The sequence below is a fragment of the Meriones unguiculatus genome, chromosome 4, assembly GCF_030254825.1.
Source record: "Meriones unguiculatus strain TT.TT164.6M chromosome 4, Bangor_MerUng_6.1, whole genome shotgun sequence".
In the NCBI taxonomy this organism is placed as follows: domain Eukaryota; kingdom Metazoa; phylum Chordata; class Mammalia; order Rodentia; family Muridae; genus Meriones; species Meriones unguiculatus.
This window is the reverse complement of record NC_083352.1, coordinates 100,037,691-100,052,584: the sequence shown is the minus strand read 5'-3', so window position 1 is coordinate 100,052,584 and position 14,894 is coordinate 100,037,691. Positions and strand designations below refer to the sequence as shown.

The 14,894-nt window shown below is 43.6% G+C and overlaps 2 protein-coding genes across 4 annotated transcripts in view; one reads left to right on the top strand and one right to left on the bottom strand.

Moving 5' to 3' along the window:
* Positions 1–268: 268 nt before the first annotated feature.
* On the bottom strand, positions 269–11,149 carry Hscb (HscB mitochondrial iron-sulfur cluster cochaperone). Of its 2 annotated transcripts, XM_021644900.2 has the most exons (6): positions 10,862–11,149; positions 7,173–7,269; positions 6,763–6,852; positions 5,647–5,791; positions 2,494–2,541; positions 269–1,055 (listed from the first exon to the last, which is right to left on the bottom strand). In XM_021644900.2, exons 1-6 carry the CDS (start codon positions 11,092–11,094, stop codon positions 964–966), a joined length of 705 nt encoding a protein of 234 aa, XP_021500575.1. In that variant the 5' UTR covers positions 11,095–11,149; the 3' UTR covers positions 269–963. The 2 variants fall into 2 exon arrangements, with proteins under 2 accessions (XP_021500575.1, XP_060238606.1); XM_060382623.1 differs by lacking the exons at positions 269–1,055; positions 2,494–2,541 and having other exon boundaries at positions 5,702–5,791; positions 6,758–6,852.
* A 164-nt stretch (positions 11,150–11,313) lies between these two features.
* The window catches only part of Chek2 (checkpoint kinase 2), a 33,608-nt gene continuing 30,027 nt past the window's right edge, over positions 11,314–14,894 (top strand). For both annotated transcript variants that reach the window (XR_009591539.1, XM_021644939.2), the window contains exons 1-2: positions 11,314–11,414; positions 12,762–13,099. Coding sequence is in view for 1 of the 2 variants with exons in the window: in XM_021644939.2 (XP_021500614.1) it covers positions 12,769–13,099 (331 nt within the window). In the remaining variant the exon portion in view is untranslated. The remainder of the gene's footprint in view (positions 11,415–12,761; positions 13,100–14,894) is intronic.

The window sequence follows — 14,894 nt, the reverse complement described above, 5'->3', positions numbered from 1 at the left end:
ATCCATAGGGAGAATCTTAGGTGGCTTGGCTTGTTCCAAACAGAATTTCCCAAGGCTACAGGAACAAAGTGGATTATACATCTTCCTGAAGGCCAGGCCATCAGAAAGTTGTGGTTGTTGGGTGGAGGGAAAACCCACTGCTAACCTTTGCATACTATCTGTTTTATAAATATTCACCTCCCTGGCCACCTGGTTACTTGTGCTGTGATGGCCAAGCTCAGCAGTGTCAGCAGAGTCCCTATAGCCAGGTAAGCCAAACCAAAGTCCATTCTGAGTGAACCATTGAGTTTATTAGATCATGGGTGACCCTAAAGCAGCACAAAGGAAGGTCAGCACCCAGCATTAACAATGACTTCCTTGTAGCTGTGCAGATGGGTGGACCCTTCTTCCCTTCCTTCAGCTTTCTCCACCCTCCACCTTCAGCTTTCTCGCCTATACACTCCAGCCCCTCTGGAGACCTGGAGGTCACATGCAGTTCAGGAAGACTAGCTGGATACTAAGGAATGTCAATAAGCTGAGCTGTGCTGATCTTTTTTAAGCAGGAACAGCTGAACTCTTAGAGATGGTATCTTTCTGGCTCAGGTTAGACTCAGCATTAGGGTTAGAGTACAGTGGATCAGGCAGGCCTCTGATCCACCCTCATCCCTTGGCCTAGATTGGGTGCATCCTGTATCACCTATCTGATGAGACTGAGCACTTACATTCTGACAGGCACATGTTGCCAGCCATTAGTCTGTCAGTCATAAGCTGAACTGAAACGATACGAATGGTTAAAGCCTACCTACTCTCTTTGCCTCTTTCTCCTTACTTCCTGTGCTAAGGGAGTTCAAATCCAGGGCCTTCCATATCACAGGCAAATTCTCTATCCCTGAGCTATGCCATTGCTCCCATAGCTATTTCCAATTAGCAGAAACCAGAAAAGAAATACAAAGAAAGTTTATGTTTAAAACTTTAAGTTGGCAACTAGAGAGGATTTTTGTTTAACTTGATCTTTTCTTCTATGTTTGAAAAGTATCTCATCTTCATTAGAATTTCCTTGGCTTTTTCAAAGTCACCTGAAATAAATAAGAGACAAAAACATCAGGAAACAATAAAACCCAACAGCTGGTGGCGTCACTTGAGAGTGAGTGAGCCCAACAGGAACATTTGCCAGAGTCTAGATATATTTTTGGCTACCATAAGCAAGGAAGTAGAAGTGAGACCTACTGGGTAAAAGCCAGGGATGCTGTGAATGATCTTAGTCTCCTCCAGGAAAAATATTATTTCAGTCAGAATGCCAATAAGGTTGAGAAGCCCCAACTTCAGACAAATACAACACAGTGTAAAGTGCACTAAGGTGAAGGTCTTTGGAACCAAATCCAAGAATATTAAATATTAAAAATGATAAATTAATAAGGGGGCTGGGAGATGGCTCAGTGTAAGGTGCTTGAGCATGAGGGTGTTTGCTGCACACAGAAGCAGAGAGAAGCAGAGGCAGGTGGATTTCTGAGTTCAAGGCCATCCTGGTCTACTGAGTACTCTCTAGGACAGCCAGGGCTACACAGTGAAACCTTGTCTAAAAAGCCAAAAGATAAACTAGTGTATAGAAAATTTAGAGGATCTACCAATAAGTCTGCTTAGAGGATATTAAGTTACACAGTTGGTCTCTCATATTAGGCCACTGTTAAGGCCCCATCTAGCCAAGTGTGGTGGTACAAACCTTTAATCCCAGCACAAAGGAGACAGAGGCAGGCAGATCTCTGTTAAGCTGAGACCAGCCTGGTTTACATAGAAAGTCACCCAGAATTATAGATAGAAACCTTGTCTCAAACAAAACAACAAAAGAAACAAACCAGACCAAACCAAACCAAAGCAAGACCCTTATGTGCATGCTGGCTCATGGATTTTGCATTCCCCCTTTCTCTGTATCTTTTGGTGCTTCCAGGTCACTCTTCCTCAGGCTACCCAAGTTTTCTTTTTTGTAAAAGATATGAATGTATTAGAAATGTGAACTTATTTAACATTTACTGAAGGGAGGGGGCTCGCTATAAACTCTCTACCCTGAGAGAAAGCCTCAGTGTTTATAATTTCTACATTTAATACAGTGAAAGAGCTGGAGAGATGGTGCAATGGCTAAGAGCACCTGGGTTCAATTCCTAGTGTGCACATGGTAGTTGAAAACTGACTGTAACTCCGGTTCCAAGGATTGAGGGCACCAGGCACACATGTGGTATACATAGATACATATATGCAGGCAAAACACTTATACACATAAATAAAAAATTTAAATGAGGAAAAATATGAAAATGAATAAATCAAGTCTAAAAGGCTCAGGGGGTAAAGGCACTTACTTGCTGCTGACTCTGACAACTTGAGTTTGATCCCAGGAGACCGTATGGTAGGAGAAAATAACTGACTCTTGAAAGTTGTCCTCTGATCTCATGCATGCCCACACACTCATACACATACACACTAAATAAATGTAACAGAAAATTTAAAAAAGGAATGAAATACCTTGTTCAAAAGCTGTGTTTAAATTGTCAGTAAATTCTTTCTGTTTAGCTGAAAGAGAAAAATCATTATTTTAATTTTTACATTTAAATAAACCTGCAATCACAATAAATAAATAAATTTCATTTGAGGATGAGGAAGAATGAGGTGAATGGTTCTTTGATCATAGGTCACAGTGAAAATTTAGCCTTATTTCCAATAATATATATCATATATTTTCTGTTACTGTTTTTAAGGCTACAATTGGGAAGATCATAATATTGAAGAGCATTGTCAAAGTTCTAGAAGACATGCAAGGTAATTTTCATGTGTAGGCTGATATGAATATGGTTCTGAGAGAATTTTAATATGTCCTGAAAGTTTGAAAGAAAAAGAACAGTGTAAATGAACTGTTTTAAATGTATATATTGATGATTACTAACTTGTAACCTAACCAATACCTTCATGTTAAGTATTTGATGTGTGTTTGCAAGGCACTCCTCTAAGGAAATCATAACCTTACCTAAGATCACCATTTAAATCATACCTGCATTAGACCTGTGTGGTAGACCTTCATATAATATGAAGACAACACTTGGTGACCATGCTGCTCTACACACAGGAAGAATTTGGGTTCAAGGTTTTGCAACCTTTGCCCTTTTGTGGTGCTGAGGGCTGTATAAGGCCTTATGCATGGTATGCAAAGACTCTGCTACTGTGAGCTAGACTCTCAATCCTTGCATCCTTTTGACACAGAGCTTCACTGTGTTGGCCAGGCTAGCCTTGAACTCACTATTCTCCTGCCTCTCTCTCTTGACTGCTAGATTATAGGTAGGTGCTACCATGCCTGTCTAGCATCTATTAAACACAGTACTGGCAGGCTCTACGTACACTTTCACCCATGGCAGGTCAGGAGGCAATTGACAATGTTTATAAAGTGGCTATGGAATCACCTAAAGGGGGAAAACGAAGGGAGAGATCTCCTAGTTTAGAGGCCCTGATGTTAAAAGTTTGGCTGGTGACCTGTGTTGCTTTGGAAGGTGGGGCCTAGCAGGAAGAGGTAGGACATTAGAGGCCTGGAAAAGGACCCTGAGACCCAGGCTCTCTTGTTTCTTTTTTTTGGCTTCCTCCTTTCCACACTCCTGCCATAGCCCCAGGAGCAACTGGGACAAACATGGACTGAACCTCTAAAACTGTGAGTCAAAGAAATCTCTTCTCTTCATTTCAGGTACTTTTTTTATTGAGATAATAAAAAAGATAATCAACACAGGAGTCAAGTATGTGTTTTGCCTATCTCTACCAAGCAGTCTTTCATATTTTAACACCCTAAAATCGTGGCATTCATTACCATTCATTACCAAGTGTTTTAGGAAACCACTTACAAATTATACAGCTATCCAGAAAGATGAAAACATTTCTATTACATTATATTTTAGAAGAGAAAACGCCAAATGCAACATTTTCTTTTGTTGCTCATTACAAAATGAGTTTTTTAAAAAAGATTTATTATTTATACAGTATTCTGCCTGCATGTGTGCATGCACACCAGAAGGGGGCACCAGATCTCACTTTAGGTGGTTATGAGCCACCACCATGTGGCTGTTGGGAATTAAACTCAGGACCTTTGGAAGAATAGCCAGTGCTCTTAACCTCTGAGCCTTCCCTCCAGTCAAACATGTGGGTTTTACAATATGCAAAAATGACAGTAACAAAGATGTAACTATCGCCATTTATTTTTCTGTTTGAATGCTGTAACATAGAATAGAGAAGTGGCACATCTGTAATTGCAGCACCAAGGGGTGGAGGAAAAAGAATCAGTTAAAATCATCCTCAGTTTCAATAGCAAGCTTCAGGCCAACCTAGGATACATGAGACTATCCAGAGGATAAACAAAACCATAACAAATCCTGTAGCAAAGAGGGTGGGCACGCTCAGTGGTTGAGCACCTACCCAACAGGTATTAAGTCTTTGGTTTAGATCCCTAATACAAGAAAAATATTCAAGACTGTGCTAAAATCCAACCTGGCTGGGTGGTGGTGGTGCACACCTTTAATCACAACATCTGGGAGGCAGAGGCAGATGAATCTCTGAGTTTGAGGCCAGCCTGGTCTACAGAGCAAGTTCCAGGACAGCCTGTCTCAAACAAACAATCTAACTTGAGTTTTTGGCCTGCTGTACTGACTTACAGATTTGTGTATATATGTGTGTGTGTGTGTGTGTAATGTGTATATGCAGGTGCATACCCACTTGTGTGTATGTATGTGCAAGTTTGTGTATCTGCATGTATGCAAATGTGTCAAGGCCGGAAGTCATTTGTGTGTTATTCCTCAGGCACCATTATTTTTTATATTATTATTATTATACTTAGCTAGAGAGGGAGTTTGTGTGTGTGTAGGCATAAGGTTACTGTGTTATTCAAATGCTGATTTCTGTAACCCCTGTATCTGGTTACAATCCTTGTTCTCTGAATCTCCTGTCTCAATGTTGTGTAAACACTGCACCCCAATTATCCCGTTATGCCAATAAAGTAGCTCACAGCCACTGTGTTTGTATGTATAAATATTTGTGTATGTATGTGTGTGCACGTTTATACATGTATTTGTGTGTTTGTATGTTTGTACATGTATTTGTGTTTGTGTGCTACAGCAGATGTGTGGCAGTCAGAGACAACTTATGGGAGTCATGCAGATTGAAATCAAGTCCTCATGGCTGTGCAGCAAGCACACATGTACACAAATACCTTATCACCGAAGGCCTTGTCCTGTAGTTTCTGTGTGTCTGCCTCCCCACATATTTGGGCCAATTTTGTAAATTAGTCCTATACTTGCCTGGTTCTCTAGAGAACCCTGAATGATACACAATGGAATGGGTTCTGAAGGACAAGGTTTCAGTGCCTGCTGGGCTGCATTTCTCTGTGATCTGGAGCATTCATTTTCCTCACTAGGGATAACAACAGAGAATATCTAGAGAATACCCTGAGTGAAGCAATCATTGTGATACGCAGGCTATGATTGTGTCCTTGGTAAGTGTATCTTCCATACGGTCAGTGTGACCAGGAGACAAAGAGCTCCTAGTATGACGATGATGGCCAACAGGTGTTTTTCTTCTCGTGTCCCCTGTAAAGTAGTCATGTACTCTCAAGGGATAAAGCATATTTGTCAGCATTTTATCTTTTACCTCTGACGGTGGATTCTATCTTTTCCATGCCAGCCTCGCTTTGAGTGTCTGCGAGTTTTTCATTGATTTCCATTATTTCCATAAGGAACTGACTGTCTGTTCCATAATTTGTCCCTTCAGGAATTTCTATTCCTTGGAGCTTTAGCTATTGGGGAGAAGAACAAGGAAGATGAGTCTGGTTAGGAAACAGGCCAGGGTCATGTAAATTCTGCTCACTACGTCAGAAATTAGGCATTCATGGGGGAAACTTGAATATCAGCTGGAGATGGAGCCATGAGCCTGCCTAGTACATGCTAAATAAGCACCAGAGTCACATGTCCAGCCTGGAAAACTTGAGCTATTCTGGTAATAAAGAAAGTATGGACTGAGACAAAAGTACTGGTACAGGACCTCTCTCGCTGAGCCATTTGCAGCTGGGCCCTGGAGAGTCACACCTCTACTTAGATGTTAAAATGAATGTTTATAAACATTCTATTCAATTCTAAAATCATCTAGATGTTCTTGCAAAAAAACTTCCCAAGTACTTTCATCATTATCAAACTTACAGAAATTAGGTGAAACAATGCAATCGGTTAAAGTTAAGATCTACAAAAGGATCTGGGCCTGTTGGTGCAGTCACATCCCCAGCTACTCCAGAGGCTAAGGCAGGAAGATCACAGGCTAAGTCCAGCTTAGCAGCTGAGTGAAACCATTTCAGAAAGTAAAAAGGCAGCCGGGGATACAGTTGAACAGATTCAAAACCTAGCATTGTTAAAAAAAAACAAACAACCCAAGCAAGCAAGCAAGCAAACCAAAGAAAAAGCCAGTAATTTCCATGCAGGGGCCACAGCTCAGTGGCAGAGCATGCGTTTAGCATGAGGCTCTAGGTCCAGTGCCCAGCACTGAAGGAAAAAAATTACAAAGGAGCTTTATGTGGGTGTGGTGAAGGGAGAGAATTAGAAACTTGAAGTCAGTCTGGGCTACACAGTGAAATTCTCTTTCAAAAGAAACAAGACAGATTTACAAATAATACCAAGAAAATTATACTTGTATTTTTGAGGCTACTATCATTAGCTTCCTAGACTAGCCAGATCTCACACAGAAGTCACATACAGATGGGTTGGAAAATCACCTTACAAGATATAGTCCTCTGCTCAGGGGAGCCTGAAGAGTCTTATAGGCATCATTCACTAGGGTTGAATGCTTCTCTGAGAAGTGTTTTTCAGTCTGTTCATAGAGATAAAAAACGGTATTGTTATCACAAGAGCCAGTCTTTGATTCCCAAAGTTTCATAACACAGTGATCGACAGGGATTTAAGGAGTCTGGTTAAAGCAGAAGTGCTGTGGCATGAGTATTTTCAGCTGATGGGTTCTGTTATCTGGAAAGTCAGGTAACAACTGTGAGGAAATGACATTCCTGGGATCTGGCTGAGTAGGGGCAGGATGCCACAAGGTGGAGCTAGTAGCCCAACTGTTGCCTAGATCAACACTGCCACCCACCCAGCTGTGCACAAATGTGGGGAGTGTTAGGGTTGGTCAGTAAATACCTGAGACTTTTGGCTGAAGAAATCTGGGTGGACAAGACGTTGTAGCTGCTGGTACCTGTGCTGAAGTTTCGTGGTATCAACCCTGAAGGATCGGTTGCTGGAAGGAAACCAGATGTCATTCATGCATCAGCATTTATAGTTGTTTACTAGGGTCTGGCTTTGCTCTTGGGGAGGATGTAATAAACATATAAACAAAGGTCATTTTTTAAAGATGTGGTAGTTGTAATGAAGGAAAACTGAACAGGATCAGAATAGACGGTAAATGAATGGCACTGGAGAGGAGACTTGAATGGTGGCACTACTTGAAGTCAGTCTGACCGTAGGTCAGAAAGGGATGTGAGTGGAGAGAAAAGACACTGAAGTGACTCAGGATTGAAGCTTGAATAATTAAGGATAAGGTTAATGTGATCCATTGAAAGCAACCAGTGACTGATGAGACTGTGTTCTAGAGTTCAGAGTTCTTGCCCTTGATTCCTACCTCATCTACCTACCTACCTGTCTGTCTAGCTATCTGTTTATTTTTCTGTGCTGAAGACTGATCTAGGCTCTTTGGCATGCTGGGCAAGCCACTTCCTTGCCTGTACCAGACCTCCTTTTACTCTCATTTTGAGACAGGGTTTCTTAACTAAGGTACCTAAGTGAACTTTGAAGTCACTTTATAGCCCACGCCTGCCCTGACCTGCAATGAGCCTGCTTTAGCCTCCCTGATAGCTGGGATTACAGGTCTGTTACCAGGTCTAGAGCCTTAGCTATTATGTGTGTGTGTGTGAGGGAGGGAGAGAGAGAGAGATAGATGAAGAGAGAGATAGGGAGGGAGGAAGGGAGACAGAGAGATTTTGAGTACCCCAGGCTGGCCTCAAACTTGCTATATAGCCAAGAATGACATTTAACTCCCAAGTGCTAGAAGTATAAAAAAAAAAAAAAAAAAATGCTGGGTGAGGTGGCATAGGCCTTCAATTCCTGTGCCCACGACCATACTTGGCCCTCCCACTTTAATCTAATCTTTAGTTCAACTCTGTTAACACTTGTGTACCTCTCCCATCTCCAGAGAAAGAGGCAACAAACCACACCAAACATTTCTTGATCTCTCTCAGCTTGAATTAAAATTTTGGTTTCCTAAGACAAGGTCTCATTGCTTAGCCAATGTTGGCCTCCAATTTGTGAGCCTTATCCTTCAGCCTCTTGAATACTGGGATTCTAGGCATATGCCACCACATTTGGTTTGTTTTACTCTTAATTGCTTTTGATTTTTGAAACCTAGTCCCATGTAGCCTAGAGTCTCATCAAACTTGCTGTTATAGCTCAGGTTGCCCTCAAATTTGTAATCCTCCTGCCTTACCCTTGAGGGCTGGGTTCACAGGTATGCACCAACACACCTGACTTGTTTTATTTTTTTCTTAAAAAAACTATTTGATGCTGGGTACAGTGGTACACACCGTTAGTCCCAGCACTCTGAAGGCAGAGGCAGGCAAATCTCTGTAAGTTCTTCCAGGCCAGCCTGGTCTATAAAGAAAGTTCCAGGGCAGCCTACTGTTACACAGAGAAACCCTGTCTCGAAAAACTTTAAAAAAGAATTTTTTTTTGAGATGAGATGTTTCCTATTTTAGTGACTGGACTCCAACTGGGAAATCCTCCTACCCCTGTCTTGCATGCTTTTATTGGGGCTGCAGAGGCAGGCGGATGTCTATGAGTTCCAGGCCAGGCAAAACTACAGGGTGACAGGGTGAGACTATGTTGAAAGAAAGAGAGGAAAGAAAAAAATAAGAGAGAGAAAGAAAGGAAAGAAAGAAATCAAGAAAGAAAAAGAAAGAAAACAAACAAAAAACCCCTTCCTTTCTGCTTTCCTTTTCCACAAGCCCCGCCCCTCAAACCTCCCCATACTGTAAACTTGTCCTTTTTTTGTTGTTGATGGTTTAAAAACAGCGCCCTCTAAAGAAGCTGAAAAGCAGCAAACCAAGTAATCCAATTAAAAAATGGGGAACGGAGCTAAACAGAGAATTCTCTGTAGAGGAATATAGAACAGCAGAGAAACACTTAAAGAAATGCTCAACGTCATTAGCCATTAGGGAAATGCAAATGAAAACGACCCTGAGATTTCACCTTACACCCATCAGAATGGCCAAGATGAAAAACTCAAATGACAACACATGTTGGAGAGGTTGTGGAGAAAGGGGAACCCTCCTCCATTGCTGGTGGGAATGTAAACTGGTACAACCACTTTGGAAGTCAATCTGGCACTTTCTCAGACAATTAGGAATAGCGCTTCCTCAAGACCCAGCTATACCACTGCTAGGCATATACCCAAAATTTGCTCAAGTACACAATAAGGACATTTGCTCAACCATGTTGTAGCAGCTTTATTTGTAATAGCCAGAACCTGGAAACAACCCAGATGTCCATCAACGGAGGAATGGATACAGAAATTGTGGTATTTTTACACAATGGAATACTACTCAGCAATCAAAAAGGAGGAAATCATGAAATTTGCAGGCAAATGGTGGGATCTAGAAAAGATCATTCTGAGTGAAGTATCCCAGAAGGAGAAAGACAAAAATGGAATATACTCGCTTATATAGACTTAAAAGATATGATAAACATAGTGAAATCTATACACCTAAAGAAGATAATCAAGAAAGTGGACACGGGGTATGATGATCTATCCTCATTTAGAAAGACAAATGGGATATGCATTGAACGTATGACAGGAGTCCACCGCAGAAAGCATCTGAAAGACTCTACCTAGCAGTGCGCCAAAGTAGATACTAAGACTCATAACCAAACCTTCGGCAGAGTGCAGGGAATCATATGAAAGAAGGGGAGTTTGATGTGGAAAGGATAGGAGCTCCACAAGGACCAAACATATCTGGGCACAGGGTCTTTTCTGAGATGGACACTCAACCAAAGACCATGAGAGGATAAAACCTAGAACCTCTGCTCGGATGTGACCCGTGATAGCTCAGTAATCAATTGGTTTCCCTTAGTAAGGGGAACAAGGACTATTTCTAACAGGAACTCAGTGACTGGCTCTTTGACCTCCCCACCTCCCAAGGGAGGAGCAGTACTGTTAGGCCACAGAGGAGGACTTTGCAGCCAGTCCTGAAAATACCTGACAAAAGGGAGTCATATGAAAGGGGAGGAGGTCCTCCCCTATCAGTGGACTTGGAAAGGGGCAGGGAGGAGATGAGGGAGGGAGGGAGGGTGGGATTGGGGAGGGAATGAGGAATACAGCTGGGATACAGAATTAACAAAATGTAACTAATGAGAAAAAAAAAACAACAAACAGCGCCCTCGCAGCAGAGGCATGTCTTGAATTCCGGATCCACTTCCCAAGTGCTCGGATTACAGATATCAGCAGCTTCACTCCTAGTCCCTTTAATCGCCGACTCCACCCTCATCTTCATCTTCCCTCCAGTCTGCAACTTTATTTCTTCTCCCTCTCAGGAAAACTAAACTCTCACTAGGCACTGTATTATAATATGACCTACATACTTGTTTATCTTTTTACCAGTTTTGAATCAGTCTCGGTAAATTGCCCAGGCTGGCTTTGAACTGTGGGCCTCCTGCCTCAGTCTCCCTGCTGCACCGACGCCTGGGTCGCTAGGGTTACGCCTGGCTGCCTGTCTTACTTCTCGGGCCATCAGAGCTTCCGAATCCCGACCCGCCCTCCCGTCACACCGCGCCGCCCGTACCAATTCATGAGGCTGAAGTAGTCCCGAGCGGGGTCAGGAGGCTGCAGCGCGCGGCAGCGAGTGCAGAAGAACTCATCCCCACACCCGGCCCCCCTCGCGCTGCCGCAGTTCCAGCACGGCGGCGCACGGCTCTTCCCCGAGGCAGCACTGACGCTCAGCGGTCTCCTTCCCAAGAACCCCGCCAGACGCACTTCCCACAAACAAAACAAGGCCCCGGCCCTGCTGCCCCACATCCGGACAGCCGTCTGCAGGCCTGGGTCTTCAGGCCCCGAGGGAAAGGAGGAAGCAGCGATTCGCTGCTGATTGGTTAGGGAGCCGAGGAGGCGGGATTAGCCGCGGGAAACCGGGAGGCCGAGTCCCGTTCTGCATTGTAAACTACAACTCCCAGCAAGCGCTGGGGCTAAGGGAGACGGTCACATTCGGGTTTCCTTATTGGTCCTGCCGAGAAGGAAGGCGCTTTGATTGGCTGAGGGTGGAGTTTGTATCGGTAGGTTTAGCGCCACGCCACTGGCTGCGCGTTTGGGGTGTTTGTGGCTCCTGGTGGTCTCACGCGGTGAGTCTTAGTGGGAAACGCTGCGCGGGTGGTTGGGTGTTCGAATACTGTTTCAGAGCCTTATGCAAGTGGACCCTCCGCAGCTTCCGAGTTGTCTGCTTACTTATACATGTGAGAGGGCGCTATGCGTAGGCGACTCTTCCTCTTTAGCTGCTCTTCGAGGGGAAGTTCACTTTCCTTTTTATTTACTAGTTGAAACAGGTCTAGACACATGGTTAGGCAGAGCGTTGGGACTTTCATGCCAGAGCGAAGTGGTTTCATGGCGAACATTATAAATGTTAGTGATCATGCCAGCCCCTAGATTCATTCTTCCCAAATACCTACCTGAGAACCCAGTCTTTGCCGCTAGGCTCTGCAGGAACTGGAGAGGTTACGTAAGCGTACGTGTTGGGTACAGTGGCAAGGAGTGGATAGGAGGCAACCAGCCATTCTCAGCTTCTGTACAGGAAGGAAAGCTGGTGTAATGCTCTGTTAGTGGCCTCTGGAATTCTGTTCGTAAGTCTGGAATTTTGTTGTTGTTACTTTGTTTTTGTTTGTTTCAGTCATGAATGGCCCTGCCTTTCTTTTTGAGGTGATCATAATGTGCCTGTTCCTTTAAATCTTGTTTTTAAAAATCTTGTGTCTAAGGCTGGAAAGATGGCTCAGAGGTTAAGCGCACTGGTTGCTCTTCCAGAGGTCCTGAGTTCAATTTCCCAGCAGCCACATGGTGCCCCACAACCATCTATAATGAGATCAGCTCTACATGCAGACAGAACATTGTATCCATAATAAATAAATCTTAAAAATAAAAACCTTACGTCTGTGTAAGTCTATGCATTTCTCACGGAGGCCAGCAGAAGGCACTGTATCCCCCCTCCAAGAGCTGGAATTACAGTTATCTGTGAGCTCCCGGATGTGGGTGCTGGGAACTGAACTCAAAAGAGCAAACTGCTCTTACCTGCAGCTATGCCTCTCCAGCCCCTTGTACCCATTCTTCACTTTGTTTGTATGTTTGATGATCCTGGGCATGGAATCTGGACTTTGCATCTGTCAGGCCAGCGATCTACCATCTACCATTGGATACCATCCGCATTCCTCGCCGAGTTTTGGATAAAGAGTTATTTTATTTTTAATTATCGCATGTGCGTGGGATGTGCAGATGTGAATGCTGATGCCTGCAGAGGCCAAGAGCCGCTTCAGGTCCGCTGGAGTTGGAGTTACAGGCAGTCTTGAGGTGCCATACTTGGGTGCTGGGAACTCCCGGAACTTGGTCTCTGCAAGAATAGTATGTGCTCTTTCCTGCTGAGTTGTCTCAAAAACCCCCATTCTTCCCTCCTGAATTTTAAGCCTTGGACTCTTGTCTTTGAGGTCGGATATGAAGAGTCAGCAGTCCCAAGGCTGCAGCTCCTCCAAGGCCCATGGCAGCGGTACCTGTTCACAGTCCCAGGGTGGCTTAAGCCAGTCCCAAGGCACCTTCTCTCCGTTGCACGACCTCTCCTCACAGTATCAGGGCACATCCGGTTCTTCTACCAGCACGGTGCCATCTTCCAGCCAGTCGTCTCACTCCAGCTCTGGGACGCTGAGCTCTTTAGAGACAGTGTCCACTCAGGAACTCTGTTCTATTCCCGAGGACCAAGAACCCGAGGAGCCTGGTCCTGTCCCTTGGGCCCGGCTGTGGGCTCTGCAGGATGGATTCTCTAATCTTGGTAAGGCATTTTGTTATGTAAAATAGGGTATCATTCAAAGAAACAGAAGGTGGTTCCGGGTGTTGCAACAGAAGCTTCAGTGCCCCGTAACTGGTTGGGGGTGAGAAAATAGTTTAAAAAGTTAAAATAGAAAATAGAGGCTGTGGTGGAGTGCATGGTTGTCCTCTTCAGAGTGAGCGCTTTATGCATGGTAGAGAGCTCTAACACTGAGCTACATCGTAGTCCTATCGAGGCTTTACTCATCTGTTTTTGAGACGGAATTCTGCAGCCAGGTAGTCTTGGAACTCACTGTGTAATGCCTTGTGGCCTTGAACTTGCATTGACCTTTTTGTCTCAGTTTACTGAGTAGCTGGGATTACACATATCCACCATACCTGGTTCAGATTTTGTATCTGCATGTGGATATCCAGGTAATCCAGAGCTATTTCTGAAATAAACATGTATACATGTGTGTATATATATATATATATATTCATATATGTATGAATATTCATACATGCGTGATAATTAGAGTGGCTTACATGCTGTTGGTCCAGCTATTCCAATGATGGCTACCCACAGCAGATCCAAGAATCCAGCAGTTCAGTCTGAAAGGCTTTGTGATAATTGTCTCAGCTCGTCTTCAGTATATACCTACCAGAATTCCGTAGAAGTAGGCTCTAATGCCAGTGAAGGAATGAACTTGCCAGTAAGAGTGAGAGCAAGCAGGCAGAGAGCAAGCTTCTTTCGTGTCCTTTATATAGACTGCCAGCAGACGGAGTAGTCCAGATTAAAGGTGGATACTCCCACCTTAAAGATCTTGATTAGCTAAGAAGTGAAGCCAGAAGGCAGAGGCAGGTGGAACTCTTAGTCTAGCCTGGGAGTTCCATGATAGCTAAGGCTACAAAGAGAAGTCCTGTCTCACAGCAAAAAAACAAAAGCAAACAAGAAAAAAAATTACGAGGGGATTTATTGAATTGGTTTACACAATATGGTTTGGAGAGTCCATTAATAGTTCTGACACGATGGGAAGACAGCCTCAGAGCTGCTCAGTCCATGAGGCTAAATGTCTCAGCACTGACACTGACAGCCTAGAGGGTTCCTGGAGAGATGCTGATCTTCAGTCTGTATTGGAAACCAAAGAAGCAGCAAAGGGTGGTAGCAGAAAGAATGAGGTAGATGCACTTACCAGCAAGAAGTGAAGGCATGCAAGCAAACAGCACGTTTTCCCTTCGGCTCTTTTCTGTCTTGGCTCACGGAAGGTGCCACACACTCCGGAATAAAGCCCCTTCAGCTAATTCTTCATAGATCTACCCTCTGTTTCTTAGTTTTCAGATTTAGTCAGTTGGCAGTACACCCTGCAAGAATGAATAGTTAATAACCTATGAATGTGGGGCATAATAATCTATGATAATAGATTCTATTATCTATAATAATAATCTGTGAATGTGGGGTATCTTCCCAGAATTCAGCCTTTCCTTTCTTTGTACAATGTTTTGTATGTTTCAATATACAAGTTTTATCTTTTTTTGTTGTTGTTTTATGAAACTCCTCTACTTGCTATGTCAATGAGACTAACTGAACCCCTGAACCTCTATACTGACTTTGTTTATTTGGGGGACAAAGCCTTAGTTTTTAGCCTATACTAGCTTGGAACTCACTAAGTAGCCTTGAACTCATAGCAGTTTTGCCTCAGCCTCCTGAATGCTAGGTTCCAGGTGAGGACTGTAGACATTGCTACTGTACCTTGCTACCATTTTTGAGCATTTTTGAATCTGCATTTATAAGGGATATTGGTTTGTAGCTTTTTTGTCTT

Bases quoted from the DNA above. Each gene is read 5' to 3' on its own strand.
- Hscb (XM_021644900.2), bottom strand. From the start codon at position 11,094: ATGTGGGGCAGCAGGGCCGGGGCCTTGTTTTGTTTGTGGGAAGTGCGT. The intron at 5,792-6,762 runs GTAAGGTGATTT...TCTCCCCAATAG, and splicing joins TGAGCAGAGGACTATATCTT to CTAAAGCTCCAAGGAATAGA. The intron at 1,056-2,493 runs GTATTTCATTCC...TATTTATTTCAG, and splicing joins AAACACAGCTTTTGAACAAG to GTGACTTTGAAAAAGCCAAG.